At 36.7% G+C, this 24363-nt stretch overlaps 1 protein-coding gene across 11 annotated transcripts; it reads right to left on the minus strand.

The window, feature by feature from the left end:
* Nucleotides 1–3432: 3432 nt before the first annotated feature.
* Nucleotides 3433–24348, minus strand: ZNF382 (zinc finger protein 382). Of its 11 annotated transcripts, none has more exons than XM_057712455.1 (5): nucleotides 24250–24348; nucleotides 21911–21984; nucleotides 19517–19601; nucleotides 19152–19247; nucleotides 3433–5489 (listed from the first exon to the last, which is right to left on the minus strand). In XM_057712455.1, the coding sequence occupies exons 2-5, from the start codon at nucleotides 21917–21919 to the stop codon at nucleotides 4066–4068; spliced, it is 1614 nt and encodes a 537-aa protein (XP_057568438.1). In that variant the 5' UTR covers nucleotides 21920–21984; nucleotides 24250–24348; the 3' UTR covers nucleotides 3433–4065. The 11 variants fall into 11 exon arrangements, with proteins under 11 accessions (XP_057568438.1, XP_057568437.1, XP_057568432.1 ...); XM_057712454.1 differs by having other exon boundaries at nucleotides 19517–19625; XM_057712449.1 differs by having other exon boundaries at nucleotides 19517–19643; nucleotides 24250–24347.
* Between the last annotated feature and the right edge of the window lie 15 nt (nucleotides 24349–24363).

Raw genomic sequence — 24363 nt, forward strand, 5'->3', positions numbered from 1 at the left:
TAATGTATCTTTCATTTCTGTGCTCCACCCAAGTACTGTATTAGCTCATGTGAAGGCATTTTCATGTGTGGATGGTTGTTCAAATTGACGTTTCTATGAGAGGACAAGTGCTGGAAACTATTCCACCATCTTGCTGATGTTACTACTCAATTCACTATTTTTGGTATGTACACACTTCTGTGATTTTTTTCACATGCATATTTTTATATTTATGTGAATATGTATGCAAAACAATGATAGTATGCAAAACAATTACAACACCTCAAGGAATTCCCTCAAGCATCCCCTTTCTGTTCAGACTATCCCCCACCCCCAATCCCTGGCAACCACTGATATATTCTGGGTGCTTATATTTTTACCTTTTCCAGAATGTCTTATAAATGGAATCATACAGTATGTAACTTTTTGAGACTGGTTTCATCCATAATGTTGCATGTGTCAATAGTTCATTATTTTTATTGTTGAGTAGTATTCCATTGTGTGGATGTACCATGGTGTGTCAATTTATCCATTGAACAACATTTGGATTGTTTCCAGTTTTTAGTGACTATAAATAATAATACTATAGACATTCATGAGTAAGTTTTTGTGTGAACATAAGTTTTCATTTCTCTAGGCTAAGTACAAGCGGAATTTCTGGGTCACATGAGAAATATATGTTTAACTTTTTAAGAAACTGCCAAATTGTTTTCCAGCGTGGTTTTACCACTTTGCATTCCCATTAGCAGTGTATGAGAGTTCTAGTTGTTCCATATCCTCATCAGTGCTTGGTATTGTCACACATCTATGATTCTGAAAAGCCCTAGATTATAAACTGATGAATATCTCAAATGGTAGAACATCCCAGATGAATGTTAGAGACCAGTGTTGATACCTGCATTTTGGCTGTTGCATATTACTTATAAGGCAGGGCATGACAAGTCTGGCTCCATTGCTGTATCACAAATTAAGTGAAGATATTCAAGCATTACATGGCAAGAATGTTTCAGGTTTGAGATGCACTATGATACTGGGGACACAAGAAGTGAGGTGACATGCTTGTTTACATACACAGATTATCAGAAAATACATAGGATATGTAGGAAGCATATTTACAGGATGGAATTGATTTATAGTTGGACTGGAAAAGCCCTAATGTTAATCTCCATAGTGCTTGAATGTCTGACATTGACTTTGAATGAGATAAAGGTGGAGGGATATATAAGGTGCTGTTTAAAGTAGAAAACTTCCCTGAAGACCCCCACCCCCACAAGAGTCAATTTGTTTACTCACATAAATGATTAGCCCAGCTTGGCTATGTGACCAGTGAACAGAGAGATATAAAGCCCTTGTGGGGAACGTCTGCCTTGAGCTCTCCAGAGCCAAGATTCACACAGCTCTTAGTGGTTCCAGTTTGGAGATAAGGAGTGCAGTCTCTGTGTGAATAAGGACACTGGGGAGCTTGCACCTGGATGATTCTTTCTCTCGGTAAGCTACATCCTTTGCTTTTAAAGGAAAGCATTACATGTATATACTCTGTGTGGTTTTGTTAGTCATTTTGAACTGATGAAATCTTTGCAATATTATTTCTCTTGTGTCCTATGACCTTGCATTAGGTCTATAAAATATGAATTTGTAAATTAATTCCTATCTTGTTATATATATTTAGGAATAAGTGGACTTGGATTCCAAAACCATGTCCACTCCTCAGAGCTGCACAAACTCCACAGACCAATAGATCAGTTAGATGAAAGGTCCTCATTTCATATATTTATCATATCATAAAATAAGGACCCATAAAAATTAATGAAAAAGAACATTTTCAACTTCTTCAAAAGAAATCTTCACACAGGAGTCTGGAATATAGCCCAATCCCGTTTCATACCAAAATGAAAACCTTTGGACCTAATTTTCCTGAGAAGTAACTTATATGTGAACAGCTGTTAGAAAGCACAACTTCATTTAGACTTTCTTCAAGGCATTCAAAGTTACCTCCTCCAAGGACATGTCTGTACTTATTTCCGTTGGATTCTATACCTTGATTTCTGTCTGCACCTTAGTTCATGAAATGACTCTGCACACGATCTTTCAAAGATAGACTTTCTTCCCTCTGCATTGTCCACAGCTGGTATTTTGGCGCTATTTTAAATTTTTTTGCAAAATTTGGGAAGTATACATTTGCATAGGTAGTCAAGTTGACACATATAACTTGCTATCAGAAAAGGAGGAAAAAAAAAGAAGATACATATATGGATTCCTCACTGAGTTGTTATTTAGATATGTAATTATAAACAAAAATTACAGCCCAAACTTGAACTGTATTTCAGAGCCAGTTTTTGCTCACGCCAAAATCCCCTAGTAGTCACCACACTTTTGCTCATTGACTCTGGAATCTGAATATTCATACCTTTATTTTTATAATACAGATACTGATTATTTCCCCTTCTCTTAATCCATCAAATTTAATTTTAAAATGAGACCATTTAGTTTTGAGGGTCAGAAATTTGAGAAGGTCTCAGCTGGGCAGTTCCTGCTTGGGAGTGGGGGGGGGGGGTCTCTCATGTGGTTCCAGTTGGATGTCAGCAGCGGCTACAGTCATCTAAAGACTTGACTTGCCCCAGATAGCTCATTCATATAGTTGGTAGATGATAGTGGATAATGGCTTGGTACTTAACTAGGGCTATTGACTACGGTGCCTACACATAGACTCTCTAGCATCATGATCTGGGTATCGTTAGACTTCTTTCATGGAAACAGCTTTCCCCAGAGTTAAGAGTTGAAGCCTCATCTGTTCCCTTTGTCAATCTTCCTTTCTTTAGTATGGATTATTTGCTATTGTATAGAGTGAGTTATGACTAATCATTGCTTACAGTCATTTCATTTGAACTGTTCCCATCCATTGTGAATTCCCTGGTGGTGTAAGGATTTGAGCTATGGCTGTAAGCTTTTCCATATCCATCATTTTTATATGACCAGTAAGATAGTACTTTATCCTGTTAGAATTCTCTAATGTTGAGAAAGGAAGATACTATGTGCCTCCCTTTCTCTAGCATGACTGTGATTTCAAATAGGCATTCTTATGGCTAAAGGCAATCTCACATTTATTAAATGCATCTGGTTTTTAAGATTTGAGCTGTGGCTAAAAGCCTCTGGACATGCATTATATTTCAATTCCCAGTTTTCACAACATTCATAGTTTCCCTCTAGTATGAATTCTTGCATTTGAACCATCACTATATTGATAATATTTACAGCTGTCTTCCTTCAGAGTGAATTATCTCATGCTGTGAAAGTTATGAGTCCTTTGGTAGTACCAACATACATATACACCAGCACCCAGCAATTCCACTCCTAAGTATATACATGAAAGAAATGAATATATGTACATAGAATATAAATATATTATGACCTTAAGCTGTAAACAATAAAAAAAAAGTCCATCAACAGTAGATTGGATAAATTGAAATATAATCTTATAACGGAATTTTACACAGAATGAAAATAAACTTCTTCCACATGCACTAATGATGAGTTTTAAAGACATAGTGATGGATGAAACAAGACATATATGAAAGAATACATGATGTATAATTTACTCTATATAAAGGTTTATAATATGCAAAAACTAATTTATGTTAGAAGTTAGAACTACGGTTAACTCTGAGGAGGTAACAATTAACTTTCATTCCATATTTGTAATGAGAAATACAGTCACACCTCCTTTCTTTTAAAGCACTTCTGTTCACAGTGTGGTCCATGGACCAGTGCAAGGCAGCCTATTGTTTATTACTGGGTCACAACAAGGTATATATTAAAATTTAAAATAAACAATTTTAAATGTTTTGTGGCAACTTGACAGAGGAATTTATGTTTGGTGAATCTAACAAAAATTTAAGCTTGTATTTTCAATGACTTTTGTCATTTAATTTGTCTAGGAATTCTTTTTATGTGTTTTATAGGCTAGCAAATGGTAGGTAAATATGTGGTACAATACCTCAAACTGTTTAATATTATTACACTTGCAAGCAACATCATGTACAGGGTTTACTATGACTTTAAAAGTTTTCACCAAAAAAGTCACAAGTTTTAGTGAATTCCCATGGTTTCTATCTTATGAGTTTTCTGATGGACAATGAGGTTTGACTTACAACTGAAGAACTTCCCACATTCTTTACATTCATATGGTTTCTCTCCTGTGTGAGTTTTCTGATGGCGAATGAGGTTTGATTTCCTACTAAAGGCTTTCCCACACTGAGGACATCCATTGGATTTCTCTCCTGTATGTATTCTCTGATGAACAGTGAGGATTGCCTTCTGGCGGAAGGACTTCCCACATTCATTACAAATATAGGGTTTTTCTCCTGTGTGAATTCTTTGATGTAAAGTGAGGGTTGTCTTTTGGCAGAAGGACTTCCCGCATTCATTGCAAATATAGGGTTTCTCTCCTGTGTGAGTTCTCTGATGCACAGTGAGGGTTGTCTTCTGGATAAATGCCTTCCCACATTCATTACATTGATATGGTTTCTCTCCTGTGTGTGTTCTCTGATGATCAATAAGGTATGACTTCTTTCTAAAAGCACTTCCACACTGAGTACATTCATAGGCCTTCTCTCCTGTGTGTGTTTTGTGATGTCTAGTAAGGGTTGCCTTCTGGCGGAAGGACTTCCCACAATCCATACAAAGGTAGGGTTTCCCCTCTATATGTGTTTTCTCATGAAGAGTGAGGGCTGTCTTTTGACGGAAGGCTTTTCCACATTGACTGCAAACATAAGGTTTCTCACCTGTGTGAATTCGCTGATGTTCAATGAGATATGATTTCCTTCTAAAGCTATTCCCACAGTAAGGACACTGAAAGGGTTTCTCTTCTGTTTGAGATCTCTGATGCATGATAAAAATGGACTTTCTACAGAGGAATTTCCCATATTTGCTGTATGTGTGGGGCTTCTTCTCCATAATACTTTGTTGGTGGACATTGAGATTTGCCTTTTCAATGAAGCCTGTTCCATCTTTATTGTATTCAAAGGGTCTTTCTCCTCTATGAGCTCTAGTATGTGTAAATAACATTCCTTTCATAAGGAAGGGTTTTTCACATTCATTATGTTCAAATGATTGCTCTGGAGTTTGAATCTTCTGATGTTGAATAAGCTCTTGTTTACCACTCAGACTACATTCTGTTTGTTTATAGAGATTCACTGCAGTATGAATTTTCTCATGTTTAGTATTAAGGAGTGATTTCTCCCATCCATTACTCTCACCAAACTTCTCTCTTACAGGGCTTATATTTCTAATGACTAATTCTGAAATATTTTTTAAAATCTTTCCATCGGGTTTATATTCACGTAGTGTTGTTTTTGAAATAATATGGTTCTTGCTGACAGTAAATGTTTTCCCCAAAATATTACTTCTCTCCTTCATTAGTCTTTTGTGGTTGATGGATAAAACTGATCTAGAATGCCTGTCTTGGTATTCTTTGAACTTCACTAAAACATCTTCAGCTTCCCAATCTTCTTCTAGAAAAAATACAATTAACAACAGTAAGTCTTCACATAAACGTTATGGATAATACATATATACAAACAACCCATGGTGGGACTGTCTATCTCACTACTGTAATCTAGAGTAAGGCCAAAATAAATGACCTCTTGGAGGGTAAATGTATATAACAAACACAAAGGCTGCTATACTGTTAAAATGAGGAAAAATTGCCATAAGCAAACAACACATATCTTTGGGATGTTGTAAATATAAGCTACATTGAGCAGGTGTAATAAACACAAGGGCTAGTAAGCAGAAGACAAAGGATGGTGAAAGTGGGATTGTTCTTGGGATGGGCAGATTCAGAGATAATGGAGTGAGCCTCTCAAGGGTACCAAACAGTAAGTAATGAAAATGTTCAGGTGAAGATGAAAGACTACATATTTATTCCCTAATGACTAAATAAGTGTTATAAAATACTTCCATGTGTTTCTTCCTCACTCGTATTTAGCCCATCCATGGCAAATGAACTTTCTCAGGCACTCATTTCCTAGTGTGAACAGACACTAGTCAATACTCTAGACCCTAACTCTCTGCATAACTGTAATTTTTTTTCTCTTGAACGGGAAGAAGTGGGAAAACGTAATTCCATTAGGAATTATAAAAGAAACCAGAGGACAAAGCATATTTGTTACATGAATATAATCACTGCTGTGCTCTGACTGCTGCTACCATCAGTTTATTCTTCCAGAGATGATCAGCAACTAAATTCTCCTGACCATCAATTATAACTTTTCCTTTTTTCAATTTGCTAAATTACATTTTTCAGTTTTAGGGAAGGATGGGTTCAAGTTTTCCTCCCAATGCAGTAACATACCTTAACTCTGCTATTTCCTATTGGGGCTGTGAAAGATTGAATTCTTCAATGTATGTGTAAGGCACTCATTGGCCTTAAAAACTATTATTTTTCTTATAAATTTTTGGCTATATCTTACTATTGTTACTACTACCCATATCTGGTGGTGCAATATTAAAGATGGATTCATCTTACTCATGACTTGCATATTATTTATAAAAGCCCTTTTATCCCATCGAACTAGCCATCAAAAAGGTAAACAGGTAATACTGTATAATGTATTAAAATGGAAAACTACAGTGAAATTTATACAATGGAATACTATTCAGCAATTAAAAAGGAAAAAACCTACTGATACATAATGACAAAAGGGATGAATCCCAAACATTTTTCAGATTTAAAGCTTTATGCAAAAGAGTACACATCATACAATTCCATTTATGTGTAGCTGTAGGACAGGCAAAACTAATCTGTATCAGTAATTGCAATTATACTGACTTCCTGAGAACTTCAACCACCTTCATGGACATGCTACTATCCAATTTATCCAAAAACCTTCACATATTTTTTCCACCCTTCAATGTCTAATTTTTCTGAAATTAGTATATAATTATAGTCTGAGCCATCCATTTCAAGCAATCTTTCAATGACCTGCTATTTTAATATTATATGTAAAATGCTCAATTTGATAATAATGCCTTCCCAACTAAAACTTATGCTCTTGGAAGTCAACAATTTATTCACTATCTTCTTTGAAACCTTCTGAGTATACATTAACACACTTATCAGTGGTGAAGGGATATGATCTTGGCATGTATATCTAAAAAGAACTTACCATTAAATGATTTCTGAATGGATGAGAAAGATGTTTTCCTTGCATGCTACCATAGGCCATCAATCAGGTAACTATTGAATATCTAGCCTCTGTTACAAGCTACAGTAAGGAAAAGTAAAAAAGAGGACCTTATTTTGAGGGAATTGTTAATCAGACGGGAAAAGAGGCCTCAGATAAAACAGTGTTGAATCAGGTAGCAAATTACTAGATCATATCAGAGGATGGGTGTGTTTGCATGTTACAGACACTAAGTATAATGTGAATGCAGAAAAAAAAGAAACTGACATGCTCTGGAGTCACCAAGGGACATTTCATGGGGAAATGAAATTTGATCTCTTAATCAAAGGATATGTAGTATTGTGTGGTAAAGAATATAATCTTGCCCAAAGAGAAGTCAGACATTTGCCTTTGGCTTCTGGGAGGTAATCTCTAAATCCTTGGAATGTTGTGCCTGACAGGAGTATTTATTTGCCTGGGAGACTCTGGCCAGCCAGAAAGTAACAGTGTGATGGCGGCGGTGGTGGTGGTGGGGGTCTTTGAGCCACACCAACAATGTGATTTAGAGTGGTGGTTTTGGGTCACAGAATATTAGTGCAATCTCTTAAGGGGCTGGAAACAGATCAGCCACCACATGGGCAGTCAAGCATGCCTATATGATGCAGCCCTAATATAAACTTTGGACACTAGACTTGGGTGAAGCTTCCCTGGCTGGCAATATTCCATATGTACTGTCATAGGGAAGTAATGCTGTCCACGACTCCATGGAGAGAGAACTACTAGAAGGTCTGTGTTTGGTACTTTCCTGGACTCTGCCCTATGTGCTTCTCCCCTTGGCTGATTTTAATCTGTATCCTTCTCTTACAAACCATAAGTGTGAGTATTACAGCTTTCAGTAAGTTTTGTCACTCCTTATAGCAAACTATAAACCCTAACGGTAGTCGTGGGAAACCCTGAACTTACAGTTGGTATCAGAAGTGACGATGGCCTTGTGTGTACTACTGTACTCTCTTATTTTGTAGTTGGGTACTTTGCAAGTATCCCTATGGGTATATGGCAGCTGTCATATAATAAAAGGTCCAGTTGTGAGGAATAAAATCAACTGTATTGAGTACATTTTGGAGACTAGAACAGACATTAGCAGGAATTCTTAGTCAAAAGTAGAAATACATGTAGAGTGACCAGATGGGATATTATTCTGTCAGGCCTTGAAAGAAGAAGGGATTTCAATTTCATATAATAAGTTATATCTTTTTTGCTTATTGACTGAAAGAAAACTGAAAGAAATGGAAAAAAACTATGGCAACTCCAAATAGTAATTACAGCAGTCCAAACCTGAAATAACATGGCTGTCACTTTGGAAGATGTCAGTGGCAAATGAGAAAACGAGAGGATGTAAGATATTTCATAGAGTGAAACAAAACACAAATTGTGGAGAGATATTTTTTTAAATGTTGCAGAGATGATGGAAATGATGTGACAGACAAGGGCTTAATCTCCAAAATATACAAACAACTCATACAACTCAACAACAATAAAAAACAAATAACCCAATCGAAAAATGGGCAGAAGACCTTAATAGACATTTCTCCAAAGAAAACATACAAACAGATGGCCAGTAGGCACATGAACAGATACCCAACATCACTAATTATTAGAGAAACACAAATCAAAACTACAATGAGTTACCACCCCACACCGGTCAGAATGGCCATCATTAAAAAGTCTGCAAATAACAAAGGGTGTGGAGAAAAGGGAATGTAAGTTGGTACAGCCACTACAGTATGGCAGTTCCTCAGAAAACTAAAAATAGAATTACCATGTGATCCAGCAATCCCACTCCTGGGAATATACCCAGATAAAACTATAATTCAAAAAGATACATGCACACCTATGTTTATACAGCACTGTTCAAAAAAGTCAAAACATGGAAACAACCTAAATGTCCATTGATGAATGGATAAAGAAGATGTGGTATATATATATATATACAATGGAATACTACTCAGCCATAAGAAAGAACAAAATAATGCCATTTGCAACAACAGAGATGCAACCAGAGAGTATCATACTAAGTGAAGTAAGTCAGAAAGACAAATACCACATGATATCACTTACATGTGGAATCTAAAATATGGCAAAAATGAACCTACCTACAAAACAGAAACAGATTCACAGACATAGAGAACAGACTTGTGGTTGCCAGGGTGGGGAGGGAGAGGAATGGACTGGGAGTTTGGGGTTGGTAGATGCAAACTATTACATTTAGAATGGATAAACCACAAGGTCCTAATGTATAGCACAGGGAACTATATTGAATATCCTGTGATAAACCATAATGGAAAAGAATATAAAAAAAAGAATGTATATATGTGTATAACTGAGTCACTTTGCTGTACAGCAGAGATTGGCACAACATTGTAAATCAGCTATACTTCAATTAAAAAAACAGTTTTTTTTAAAGTCCTGAGACTAAGAAGTTTAAGAACTGCTGATATAGACATTCAGATTCTGGTAATGGCAAAGGAGTTTGTATCAAAACAACCTTACAACCGATAACAGTGATAACTATGGACCAATTATAAAAGACCAACTTGTTTGAAGGCACTAAAAAATGATCAAAAGCAAGCAGAAACTGGAATGGATACAACCTTTGAAAGAAAGAAACCATACTGCAATAAGATCTACATTTATCCAGGTCTTCCACTGTGTACCTGGTAGTACATGCAGCACACAGGGGATAGGTCTCAAGGAGAAAGCAGGAGTCATCCTGTGCATAAGAATCAGAGATCGGAGTTCGGGAGTACCACAGTGGCTGTTAAATTGAGGACAAAATCCAAGAATGAAGAAAGCATAGAAGGAACGCTCCAACGTTAGCATAAACCCCTCTTCAAAACCTTGATTGACTTCATTTATATAGAGTAAGACTTAAGGAGCATAAAGGGAAAAGAAAGCTGGAACACTGAAAGAACTGAGCAAAGATTTCAGCAGCTACTTAACTCTGCAAAAACAGTTTTTAATTCCAGTCCTGTGCCAAGTTATAAGAACCTGGTTAAAACTTCGGTCTTTCTATTGAAATCCCAGAATGGCTATGTATTAGGAGTAAAGGCTGCATCCCAGGACTTAGAGCAATACCATAAAACTAAAGGCAAAACTGAAACCAAAATAAGAAATAATCTAAACAATTTAAAAGCAACCTGACAAAAGAATTGACATAAGCCTCCAATAACTTAATTGCCTATAAAATTAAAACTCAGTAATCTTCAGAGGAAGAAAAAGGATCCAGCATTTTCATAACATGTTATATAAAGGTTTCCTGAGAAGAAACAGGAAAATGTGACCAATAGGGAAGATAAAAACCAATCAACAGAAACAGACTATTTGTCCCTATGTTAAAATTAGAAGATTTAAAATAACTATGATAAATATGTTTACAAATCTATAAGAAAAGATGGAAATATGGGTGAAGAGATGGAGTAATCAGGAGACATAAGGAAATACAAACTGAAAAAACCCAATATCTGAAATATAAAATTCACTGGATGGGTTTAACAGCAAATAAACATAAAGAGAATAAAGAATCAGTAAACTGGAAGTCAGGTTAACAGAAATTACCCAAACTAAAAGAACTCTTAAAATCCTTAGTGAACTAGAGGACGAAATGATTTAAAATGTAATTAACAATAGAGCAGGGGACTTCCTAGGTGGTGCGGTGGTTAAGAATCCGCCTGCCAATGCAGGGGACACGGGTTCGTTCCCTGGTCCGGGAAGATCCCACATGCCTCGGAGCAACTAAGCCTGTGTGCTACAACTATTGAGCCTGCGCTCTGGAGTCTGTCAGCCACAACTATTGAGCCCATGTGCTGCAACTACTGAAGCCCACGTGCCTAGAGCCCCTGCTCAGCAACAAGAGAAGCCACCTCAATGAGGAGCCCAAGCACTACAATGAAGAGTAGCCCCCATTCACCACAACTAGAGACAGCCCGTGTGCAGCAATGAAGACCTAATGCAGCCAATAAATATATAAATTAATTAAAAAAAGGAAAAGAATAGAGCAGGAATAAAACTATAGAAGTACAGACCAAAAATTTCCCAAATTTTACCTAAAACAAGAACTCCGTGAACTTGCTAATTTCACTTATTAGTTCTAACAGTTCTTTTCTTTTAGATACCTTAGGATATACTATGTACACAATCATGTCACCTACAAATGAAGATAGTTCCCTTTCTGATCTGTAGCCTTTTAACTTCTTTTTCTTGCCTTATTGTACTGACTTGTGTCCTGCAAAATGTTTAATAGAAGTGGTGATAATGGACATGCCTTCTTTGTTTTTGTTTTTAGAGGAAAACCATACAAGCTTTCACCATTGAATGTGAGGGTAGCTATAACTTTTTTCAAAGATATTTTTTATGACGTTGAGGAAGTTCCCTTGAATTACTAATAAATAGATTTATAATAAATAGAAACTGAATTTATTTTCATGCATTTACTGAGATGATTACATGGTTTTCTCCCTTTTTTTCTATACTTTAAGTGGTAACTTATATCCTTGATTTTCAACCTCTTTTTACCTTTACATGGTGAATTACATAGCTTGATTTTTTAAAAAATTTATTATTTTTGGCTGCATTGGGTCTTCATTGCTCCATGAGGGGTGTCTCTAGTTGCAGCAAGCAGGGGCTACTCTTCATTGTACTGTGCGGTCTCCTTATGGCGCTGGCTTCTCCTGTTGTGGAGCACGGGCTCTAAGTGTGCAGGCTTCAGTAGTTGCGGCACACAGGCTCAATAGTTGTGGCTCACAGGTTCCAGAGCACAGGCTCAGTAGTTGTGGCACATGGGCTTAGTTGCTCCGCGGCATATGGGATCTTCCCGGACCAGGGATTGAACCCGAGTCCCCTGCATTGGCAGGCAGATTCTTAACCACTGCACCACCAGGAAAGCCCCACAGCTTGATTTTTAAATACCAAATCAACTTTGCTTTCCTGGGATAAACTCCTTTTGGTCATGAGGTATCATCCTTTTAAAATATTGCTCCATTCAGTTTTTTTTTTAGATTCAGTTTTATAATATTTTATAAAGGATTTTTATATCTAGCTTCATGAAGGATGTTGGTGTGTAGTTTTCTATTCTTATTTTTCCTTTGTGAATGATGCTGGTCTTACAAAATGAGTTGGGAAGTGTTCTCCTCTACTCTATTGGTTGGTATAAGATTGTATATTCCCTAATTGTCCTTTTAATGTCTGTGTGATCTGTAGTGATGCAGCCTCTTTAATTTCTGATATTGGTGATGTGTCTTCTACTTTTATTAGTATATATAGCTATGGTTTATTAATTTTATTATTTTAATGCATCAGCTTTTGGCTTCAGTCATTTTCTCTGTTCTTCTTTATGTATTTCACTGATTTCTGTTTTAGTCAGTTTTTTCCTCTCACTAACTTTTGAATTTACTTTTCTTTTTCTAGTTACTTAGGGTGACAGTTTAAGCCCATTTTAGGCCCTGATTTAAAGGGATAAAAATTTTTTAATGTTGCTATAGTTAGTTGCATCCCACACATTTTGATATGTTGTCTTCATTATCATTCAGTTCAAAATGCTTTCTAATTTACCTTACGATTTCTTCCTTGATTCATGGGTTATTTGGGAACGTGATTAATTTCTAAATACTTGCGGAATTTAGAGATATGCTTTTGATTTCTAAATTAATCCTACTGTGGTCAGAAACTATACGCTATGATTTCTTTTTAATTTGTTGATACTTGTGTTATGGCCCAGCATATAGAGTCTATCTTGGTGAATGTTCCATGTAAAACTGTCTATAAAGATTAACTAGGTACAATTGATTGTGTTTTCAAGCCTTCCATAGGCTTATTGATTTTCTTTCTCTTTGTTCCCTCAATTACTGAGGGAAAAGTATTTATATCTTAAGCTATAACTATATTGCTTCTTTCAGGTATATCAACTTTGCTTCACATATTTCATGCATTCTCAATGGCGGGGGTGGGGCAGGGGGGGTGGTGATACTGCTCTCAAGGGAGCAAAAGTTGTTCTCGAGAAAATGAAAAAAGAAAATCTTACATATGACACTGGTTTGTGGCTCTCCAAAGGGCAAAAGAACATAGATTATCGTATTAAAATTTCACGGGGGGGGGGCAATTAGAAAGAAAATCTCTAAAAAGACTCTTTAGGGTAGTGAAAATGATAAAAAAAAAAAACCAAACAAACAGAAACACTGAAGTATTCTGAAGCTGTTAGAATTGTTATGACTTCTAATGAAGTGTCCCTCTTTATCACTGTAATACTCCATATTCTGAAATCTACTTTGACATATAACCACTCCCATTTTCTTCTTAATGTTTGCATGTGTATAGAGTCAGATTCTATTTTTGATGTCTTACTGCTGACAACTTCCTAGGCCCACTCCCCTTTTTTCCCCTCTTGCCCCACACGTGGGCAAGCTGATAAGAAAACTTGCATGCTCTTTCTGTTGGTGCTGGCAGGAAGTTTAAAACATGCAAGCCCTAGCCCACGTGTACAGCCCCAACATGACCTCCTGAAACACAATAAACACCAAAGCCAGACACCCCTCCTTGCTCTCTCAAGCCATTTTAGGACCACCTTGGGAATCTTTCCTGCTCTCCCTAGAAAGCCTCATTATGTGAGATTTCAGTCTTGACATCTGTCCCAAATTTTGGGGGGGGGGGGCAAATCACAAGACAGTATGGTACATATTTTTTCATCTTTTTATGTTTCACCTACCTGTGTCTTTATATTTTAATACATAGGACATAGTTGGGTCTTCCTTTTCATTTCAGATACTGAATAGTCATCTTTAGAAGTTCCATTTGGTTTTTATTTCAATCTTTGCTGTCTTGCCTCATTATGTTCATTTTCGCTGTACATCCTTGATGATACTCAAGTCATTTCTAATGGCTGTTTTAACATCCTTGTTGGCAAATTCCATCACCGCTACCTTTTTGGGGTCTGTTTTTATTAAGTGAGTTTTTTTCCTGTTGAATGATTTATTTCCTGTTTATGGGTCATATTTTCCTGCTTCTTCATATGTTTAATAATTTTTGATTGGACATCAGACATTATCAATTTAACATTGTTGAGTTTAAGATATGGTTGTATTTCTTAAAATTTTTTTAATGTTGATCAGTATTTATTAGTATGAGAAGATACCTACAACATATTGTTTAAATTTTTTATTTTTTATTTTTTTTAAGATATGGTTGTATTTTCATAAAGAGTATTGGTGGGGGGGGCGGGGGTTTGGCATTCTGTGGCAGCCATAGAGTTGTACCACTAGGACCTCCCTTCAAAGAGAACTTACCATTCATGTGCAAGAACTGTTAGCATCTTCAGGATGCCCTTCAGATTTTGAACCAAGCCAGGGTCTCCGCAGGGAATCCCCACCTAATGACTGAACACTAGACAGTAGCCATTTCTGTCCATGAGGACTCCTCTGATGAACTGTCTTTGCTTTAGAGGAGTTAGGTTGACTGAGACTTTGTCAGATCTGCATAATGGCCTAAGGCTCTCCCTGCCCAGTCCCCTTTCCTTCCACATATCTGTACATGGTCTGATGGCTTTCTGTTTCTCATCTTACTTCGTCCTTTTCTCTTTCATAGATGTCACCTCTGAGAAATCTATTACACTCCCAACTCCATCTCAACATCTCCTTGGAGGACCCAACAGACACAGAGCAGTTATTTCTGGATTAGTTTAAACCTTCTGACGCTTTTTTGACAAATCTTTTAAGCTCTTTTATGACAAATCTTGCAGTCTCTATTCTATGGCTAATCTAGCCCCATTTATTATGTACGACCTTTCTAGGGTGTCTATCTAATTCCTATGTATTAACAAGTTCTCTCCACTCTGGCTGAAGAGAAATAAAATGATGTCTGGTGCAGCAGGGTATGAGAGTTGTTTGTCTCACAACACTGTGGTAATTGTATTTTTCTTAGAACATGTCCTTGCCTGGTCTCATGGGGTTTTACCTGCACACAAGCAGACTTATCTTTAGCCAAAGACTCAAGGGGAACCTTTTCCAGACTTGGGGAACTCTTTCTCTGCATAGCTCCCTCTTTTTGGGAACTGTGTCTTACAAATTCCAGCCACCTTAATTTCCTTGAATGTCTATGTTGGTCCCCTAAAGTCAGTAAAATTGCCAGGTTCTTTTTGGATTCCCCTCTCTGCACTGCAGTCTGGAAGTTGCCTTCAGATGACAGCCTGGAATGAGGTAGGGTGCATCTCATTTATTTCTCTTCTCTCAGGAATCCAGGCCTGTGCTGCCTGTTGTTCAATATCTGAAAACAGTTTTGTCTAGTTTTCTAACTGTTTCCTGTAGGAGTATAATTCTAGACTTTGTTACTTCCTCAGAGCTGGAAGCAGAAGTCTTGAATTATAAAAATGCAGCCCCAAATGGCTTAATAATGATTTTCCTCAAACATTTAAGGAAGCAACAATACCAGTCTCACACAAATTCCGTAAGAAAATAGATGAAGAGGAAACACCCCCAGCTTGATATGGCTGACACAATTCTGGATACAAAAATTTTCAGTAAGATTACAAGAAAACTACAAACCACTATCCTTGGTAAAATCATGCATTAAAGCTTACTAAAATATTAGCAAACCAATTTCAGCAATCTATAAGACGGATAATGCATCTTGTCCAACTGGGAGTCATCCCAGGAGCCCAAGGTTGGCTTAAAATTCACATTAATCAATGTAACACACACAGTAACAGATTAAAAAAGAAATATCATATGATCATCTCAATAGATGCTGAAAAAGCATTTGTTAAGATCAACATCCATACATACTTAAAATTGTCCAAAAACTAGTAAAAAAAGAGAACTTCCAGAACCTAACAAAGAGCACTTATGAAAAATCTACAGCTAATATTAAACTTAAGGATGAAATATTAAATATTAAATGTCTACCTTCTAAATTTAGTGAACTGCTAAGAATGCTCACTCTCACTGCCTCTAATCAATGTTGTACAGTAGGTCCTAGTCAATACAACAGGGTAAGAAAAAGAAAAAAAGAAAGCAATAAAGTTTACAAATGTAGAAGTGAAATTCTTATTTCAAGAAGGCCTGTTTTACATGTAGAAAATGTAAAAAAAAAACTAAAACAAAGAACAACAGTAACAACAATAAAATTTAATACCATCAATAGAAATATGCAAAGTCAATATCTGAAAGTCAGTCGTGGCTACACATATTAACAACAAGCTGGAAAAAGAAATTTTAAAAATCTCATTATTTACAATAGCATCAAAAATATTAAAAGCTTAGAGACACACTTAATAAAATAAGACCTCTATACTAAAAATAATAAAACACTGCTTATGGGAATTAGAGAAGCTAACTAAAGTTAAGATATAGTATAGTCATGGACTGGGCGACTCAATATTGCTAAGGTGTTATTTCTCACCAATAAAAACCCCAGCATATTTATTTAAAGAAATCAAGAAGTTGATTCTAAAATTTGAAAAAGAAAATGAAAATGACCTGAAAGAGCCAAAACAATTTTTTAGAAAGAAGATAGTTAACAGGACTTACTCTGACATCAAGACTTATTATAAAGCTACAATAATCAAAGAACAGGTGGTGTTAGTAATGGGACTTAAATTATATCAAAGGAAAGAATACTCTAGAAATAGAATGACACAAATACAATCAAACAACTTTTGATATGATCATCAGAGCAATTTAATTCAATTCAACAATTGATGGGACAAATTGATATCCATATGGAAGAAAACAGACTCTTAACCCTTACCTCACACCATAAATAAAACTTAACATGATATGGGTCACAGAACTAATTTAAAAAAAGCAAAATATTCATAACATTTTTAGAAGAAAATACAGGAAACTATCTTCACAACCTAGGGGAAGGCAAATACTTGTTTGAGAGGTCAAAGAAATAATGATAAAAAAAATTATAAACTGGAGTGAAAAACTTATGCTTATTGAAAGACACCATTAAAATAAATAGGCAAGCTATAGACTAGAGAAAATATTTGCAATACCTATATCAGACAAAGGATTTCTATTTAGAATATGTAAAGAATTCCTACTATTCAAGGAAAAAATATATTAACCAATAAAAAATGGGTAAAACATTTGAACAGATAGCTCTGAAGAAGATATAAAAAGCACTTGAAAAAGTTCTCAACATCATTAGTCATAAAAGAAATCTAAATTGAAACATGCTAAGATATACTACCATTCTTGAAAATAGTACTTAAGAATGACCAAAATGAAAATACTGATAACATCAAATTTAGAAGAGAATGTGGGGGGCAAAAAAATTTTTCATACATTGCTGGTCAAAGTTTAAAATGGTGTGCTAACTTTTAAAAACTGGTAGTTTCTAAAATGTGAACTAGAAACCTGCCTTATAAATGAGCAATACCATCTGATAGGTGTTTGCTGAGGAAAAATAAAAACATATGTCCACAAAAAGATTTTTACAAGAATGTTCACAGTAGCTTTATTCATAACAGCCCCAGGGACTTCCCTGGTGGTCCAGTGGTTAAGACTCCACGCATCCACTGCAGGGGGCTTGGGTTCAGTCCCTGATGGGGAACTAAGATCCCACATGCTGTGCAGTGTGGCCAAAATAATAATAATAATAATAGCCCCAAACTGGAACATTTCAAATGTCTATCAAGAGGAGATGCATAAACAAACTGGTATATCCATACAATTGGATACTATTCTGCAATTAAAATAAACTGTATATAAAACACGTGTAAATCTCTCAGACATTAAGCTGAGTGAAAGAAAGTAGACATGAAAAAGGTCCAGAATAGACAAAACTTATCTACGTTGGTAGAAATCACAGTGATGGAAATCAGAATGTCCCAGGGAGAGATTGACTTGGAAGAGGCCTAACGGAACTTAATGTTATCCTTTATCTTCATTACAGTGTGAGATACTTGGGTTTATACTTCTGTCAGAACTCAAAGAACTTTACACTTAGGATCATTATGGACATTATACTTACAAAGCATGAAGTGGATTCTTGGTAAAGTAATAGCAGTCAATAGCTCTATAAGCATAAGACACAATGAAAGGATTTATTTATGTGGGGAGTGATATTCCAAAGAAAATTTAGATTTTAGAGGCATGGGAGTTAGTCATCTATAGACACTTCAGAGATTTCAGACCTTTAAAAATGGATCCCTAATAAGACAACTACTATCCGAAAATAAAAGGAGAGAAAAAGAAAATAATAGTTGTTGGTAAGGACGTAGAGAAACTGGAGCCCTTGTGCATTGTTGATGAGAATGTAAAATGGTGTAGCCACTATGGAAAACAGTACGGCAGTTCCTCAAAACATTAAACACAGAATTACCAAATGATCCAGCAATTTTACTTTTGGGTATATACCCAAAAGAACTGAAAACAATGACTCAAATAGATATCTGTACACCCATATTCGTAGTAACATTATCCACAGTAGCCAAAGGTGGAAGCAAACAAAATGTCCACTGAGAGATGAATGGATAAGTGAAATGTGGCATGTACCTATAATGGAATATTATTCAGCCTTCAAAAGGAGGAAAATTCTGTTACATACTACAACATGGATGAAACTTGAGGACATTATGCTAAGTGAAATAAACCAGTCACAAAAAGGACAAATACTGGATAATTCCACTTATATGAGGTACCTACCAGTAGTCAAATTCACAGAGACAGAAAGTAGAATATTGGTTGCCAGGGGCTAGTGGGGGTGGTAATGGGGAGTTATTGTTTAATGGGTACAGAGTTTTACTTCTGACAGATGAAGGGTTCTGGAGATGGATGGTGGTGACAGTTGCACAACTATGTAAAAGTACTTAATGCCATGCAACTATATGCTTAAAAATGGTTAAGATGGTAAATGTTATGTGTATATTACCACAATGAAAAAAAAACAGATCTCTAAAAACATCCAAAGGCATCAACTACCTAAGTCCACTGAACTTTATCTATACAGACTCACCTAGGTAACTCTGACTTGGAAAAATTTTCTCTGCTGTCCATAGTTCTTTTCCTTGTTCCAACTTGCGGATCATATCAGGCTTAGTCATGTGAAATCCTGATAATAAAAAAAGAGACTTGGTCTAAGTCATTGAGCTTCAAAACTATTGAAGGAAGAGAAAGATACAGCTTCAAGACAGCAGACAAGATACACATTAATGTCCTACTGGAGTTAACACCTTGCACTAGGAAAGTGAGGACACAATCATGCTTTCTACTAACAAAAAGCGATTCATCACCTCTGATCTTTGAAATTCAGAGTTCCATGTTTTGGAAATTCTTGAAAGGAGATGCCTGACATTGAAAGATTCAAGGAATTTTCCTTACCCACAGAGATGAGGTGACAATAGTTTTCCAACATGACATCCCTGTAGAGGGCCTTCTGAGCAGGGTCCAGTTGCTGCCACTCCTCCTGGGTGAAGTCCACAGTCACATCCTTGAATGACACTGATCCCTGTAAGGGCATATTCTAGTTCATCCTAAAGTAATTGGAACTAGTAAGAACTAGACATTGGAGACCATGTTCAGTAGTCAGACTGGTTTTCTTACTTTCTGTTTTGTATTGTAGAAAATTCTCTCTGAAAATACATTCATCAATATTTACTTATCTCATTTAAGAAATATTTGAGATCATACTCTTTGCCTTGAATGTGACTGGTTGCTTGGTGCATGAAAACAAATAAAACTCTGACCTTGCTTCTAAGAAGTTACAGGCTAAAAGAGAGGCATATGTGTAAATACATACACTCAATAGATATTACAGACGCAATGACAGAAATATGTACAAGGGAACATACTACAAAGTAAATTTCATTTTGTATTCTAAGACTTCATTGAGGACATAAAAATTTTGTACTCACAATGAATTTGTTTTGTAGGACTAAATGTTATTGGCTTTTAAAACTCATGGGAAGAGAAAAACCAGTTAGTAAATTCAGGAAACAGCAAAAGGTACAGTAAGTTAGAAAAGAATCTTTGAACTGTAAGAAGAAAAAAGTATATGGAGGTAGGCAGTGGGCGTATGTATATAATAATACTGTATTTTTTTTTCTGCAGACCAATGGTCTTAAAAATGTACTAAGCACACTCCCAACATATCTGTATTTATTTATAAATCATCAGTTGGCATTAATGGCAATCCACACTGTTAAAGATTACTATTCTTGAATGTAAACTATTGGTATTTTCCTCCTTTTCAGTATACTGTCTTGTACATTCCATTGTAATGCACATTCCAATTTGGGTCTGCTGCTTTATGGAGTATAAAAAAACATGAAGAAATGTTAAGTCAGCACATATGTTATGTGATAAAATTTGTACTTTAGAGGCGATACTCTTGAACACTAGAGAAGGCTTGAGTTCTGTTAGGTGGGAAAGACAATTAAGTAACCCCTGTTAGAGATGTGGCCTAGATTAAAGTGGTATTAGTGGGGGACAACTGGTTGCTACATGATGAGCTTGAACAGAATTGGTCATAAATTGGTTGTAGAGTGGAAAAAAGAGAGGCACAGCTCTTAGGTCATCTGCATAGCAAGTGGGTAGGTGCTGAAACTAGAAAATGGAAATGGGAAGCAGGAGAAAGAATAAGCTGGACCAAAGGAGGTAATGAGGTAAACCTTGGACATGTACTTGGAATGTCTATGGAACATACAGTAGTGATAGCTGTTGGAGGTTGGATATATGGTTCTTATACTCCAGACAGAGGTCTAGGATGAAGAGAGGTATCTGAGAGTCATTAGAATCAGATCAGTATAACCTCTGGAGTGAATATGATTGTGCATACAGAAAAAGAAGACAGAGAGGAGAAGAGAACCAATTAGTATCTGGGGAAATTCCAGATTTGTAGAGGAAGAGGAATTTCCTGAAGGAAAGATATGGAAACAGGAGAAAGTACCACCTTTGATTCAAGAATAGAGTATCTCAAGAGCGGATGAGCATATGCATCTCCTTCTCCTGCATCCACATATAAAAATTAGAAGAAACTAAAAAGATAAGAATAAATCTATAACAGCATTGAAGTACTGGAAAGGTTTTCACTGGTGGGCCACAATTTGTAGGAACTGCTAGCAGACATGGGCAAAATAGAAAGATCAGAGAGGATTGTAAAATTTCAGCTTTCTGTACAAGTTTGCAAATAAATCTCTATCCTAAAAACCGCACAAAACAGGACATCTAATCACAAAATAATAATGTGATCTACCAATTCTACCTCCCACCATATTATTGCAAAACCTAGGTCAGTGGAGATGATCAAGATTTTTGCATATCTGCTCCTTGACTCCTCACAAATTTAGATCTTAAATCAGTGTCTAGACAAGACAGATTCACTGAAGTAATATATTCCCATTTAAATCAAGATATTTCTGTTCCAGCAGTACTTTTATGAGAAGACTGAGAAAGGAAATGGTGAATGATACATTCAATCAATATGCAAACATTGGTTACAACTAGGGGTACATTTGGGGAAGGTGTAAGTTTATCCAGTTGGAATGAAACTGGAAACAGGGCTGCAACTAGGGTGAAGCAGGTGAGGCATGTAGAGTACAAAAGTTAGGTCTGAGAGTCCTTCTTAAATTTTGTACCTAGGCCACTTGTTTGCTCTACTAGAGACCAGTTTGATGGAGGGAAATCCCAATATCCAGAAAATTTAAGGATAGGGAAGCAAATGTTCATATAACCTAAAAACAAGTGATTTCAGAAAGAGAGGAAACATCATCTCACCTGAGGCATGGCTTTGATATTTGCAAGAGATGAACCTTCTCTTTTGAGCTCTTCTTTTGGAAAAGGGAAGAGTCCTGAAAAGGCAGAAATAGGAAGATACAAGGAGCCATGTGAAACCATATTTGACTTATATCTCCCAGAATAACTCAGTTAAATCTGCATTTATTTTCAGTTTCAGCATTTGCCCACTCTGTGTACCCCACACAAATCCAGGACAGAGATTAGTGGGGAAATGGACAAATCCTGTCCCTTATCAATGCCAGAAACCTAATCTCCTGGTGAGGTAGAATAGATTCTGGGGAATCTGTTGTAGCTTGGAGATAGGTAACATTGTGTTTTTCCCTCTGCAGCTCTACCTTCCCTGTCCCATGGAAGACAGATTTATCATATATTTCCAAATCATTCTTCATGGATTTCCTATCAATTTACACTGTCACTAACAGTGCATGAGAATACATCCCCACACCCTAACGAATGCTGTTGAAAATAACTTTAATCTCTGCCTATCAGATAAATATATATATACACTATATATATATAGTTCTAATTTACACATTTTAATTATGAGAACAAGCTTTTATTTCTTTCCTGTGATGAAATCTTATAGTATGTCTGTTTTTCTCATGGGTGTTTATCTTCTAACTGGTTGACATGTTTTTCAATTTAATAAATTAATCTTTTATCTATTTTAAGTTGAAAATAATTTTCCTTATCTGCTCATGTGACTATTAAAGTGTTTTTGCCTTGCAAAGGTTTTTTCCCTGTATGTTTTATTGTTTAGCAATACGATGTACTATATAATCCATATTTTCTCAGTTGATGTGAAATGCCATCTCTATCATTATTACATATCCCTATATACTTGAGAATATCTGGACTTTCTATTTAATTTCTCCACTTCATCTCTTTATTGATTCACCTGTACATACTACTTAATTAGCATAGTCAATTACTGAAAATTAACCATTATTATTAATTTATTAATAGTAATTTAAGTATTAACTACTGAACAACTTTTTAGTAATACAGGTATGGAAATAGAAAAGAAATTGACTTTCCACACTGTAGGCTTCCAGGCAGAGGAGAATATTTTGTTAAATGAAGTCTGAAGTATTGACTGCTACACTGAATATTTTAATTAGCAAAATAATATTTTAATTACTAAGATGAGACTGGTCTTATGATTAAAAGTATACCTAATACTTTTATGTCATGGAATGCCTGAAGAAGCTATTGACCCTGCCATAGAGTTCATCCAGAAGCAGGACATCTTACTCATACATCAGTGTTGAAAGTGCTAATTATGGGTAAAAATTGTTTGTTTTTTCCTGCATGCTACCCATGGAACACTAATCATTTTAATTATGGTTTTATTTCATATAATGCTTCCCTGTAATGAACTTTACCATTTGGGATTCATGAAATCTTACCTCTTCCTTTCCAATACTTATACCTCTATTTTATTTGCTAAATTGCTATTGAGTTACAATTTTCGAGGCAGGCTTAATGACCACTATTCAAATAATCAAATATTACGTATCTAACTAGTGGCCATGCAGAGTCTCTCAAACACAAAACCATCACAAATAGTAACAGTAGTAATAGTAATACAAACACATGCAGAGTTACATTCAATCACTTACCTCAGAAAAGCACCATCCCCCAGCACCAACATGTCATTCACAATCTCAGACAGCACATTACTAATTCCAGACAAAGTCACAAAATCACATCACAAATCACTTCGCTTCTCCACAGTCACCTGCGGTCTCAAACACGACTCACACCTAATCCGAAGAGAGACACATGCAGAGGGACCCACACGCAGCAACAAGACTTATCCAGTTTCACACACAATCAGCCGCAAGATCCCACAGAGCAGCACGCATCCAAAACGCAGCAGGTTGGGTACAGGAGGCCGCTTCCATTTAGTACACACACAGGGACGCGCGCGCGTGCGCGCGCGCGCGCGCACACACACACACACACACACACACACACACACACACACCCCCTCTGTGTAAGGCGCTGCTCCCTACGATGGAGCTTCCTCAGGGTCAAAAGAGACAAAATCTCCCCTCGCAAAACTCGCTCCAGGTCACACTAGGTTGTCACCTTCGGGGTCACGCCCACGGACCACGCCCGAGGCCCCGCTCGCACAGATCTGAGTGTCTGGTTACCAAGGCCCGGTTCCGGTTCCCTCCTCATAATTCCCAGGCCCGGTCTGGACTCCCGGTTTTCCCCCTAGACTCCCCCCAGCTCCCGCTTCCCCAGTCTGCCCTCCGGGACCGGAGCTCCCAATTCCCGCCTCCTCCTCAGAGCCCCTACAACCTACCAACCTCACCACGTCCAAGGTTCAGTCGTCTGCGCCTGCGCACTCCCTCGCGGGCTGGAGCTCCCAGGAGTCTGCGGGGCGGCGGGTTAGGAGTCGCAAGGTCCCGGCTGCGGGCGCT

The sequence above is a fragment of the Hippopotamus amphibius genome, chromosome 16 (assembly GCF_030028045.1).
Source record: "Hippopotamus amphibius kiboko isolate mHipAmp2 chromosome 16, mHipAmp2.hap2, whole genome shotgun sequence".
Taxonomy (NCBI): domain Eukaryota; kingdom Metazoa; phylum Chordata; class Mammalia; order Artiodactyla; family Hippopotamidae; genus Hippopotamus; species Hippopotamus amphibius.

Excerpts from the sequence above, each read along its gene's own strand:
- ZNF382 (XM_057712446.1), bottom strand. The coding sequence starts at position 19,655 with ATGCCCTTACAGGGATCAGTGTCATTCAAGGATGTGACTGTGGACTTC. Across the intron at positions 19,248-19,516 it reads TTGTCACCTCATCTCTGTGG|GATTTCACATGACTAAGCCT; the intron begins GTAAGGAAAATT and ends TTTTATTATCAG. Across the intron at positions 5,490-19,151 it reads TCCAAGTCAGAGTTACCTAG|AAGAAGATTGGGAAGCTGAA; the intron begins GTGAGTCTGTAT and ends TATTTTTTCTAG.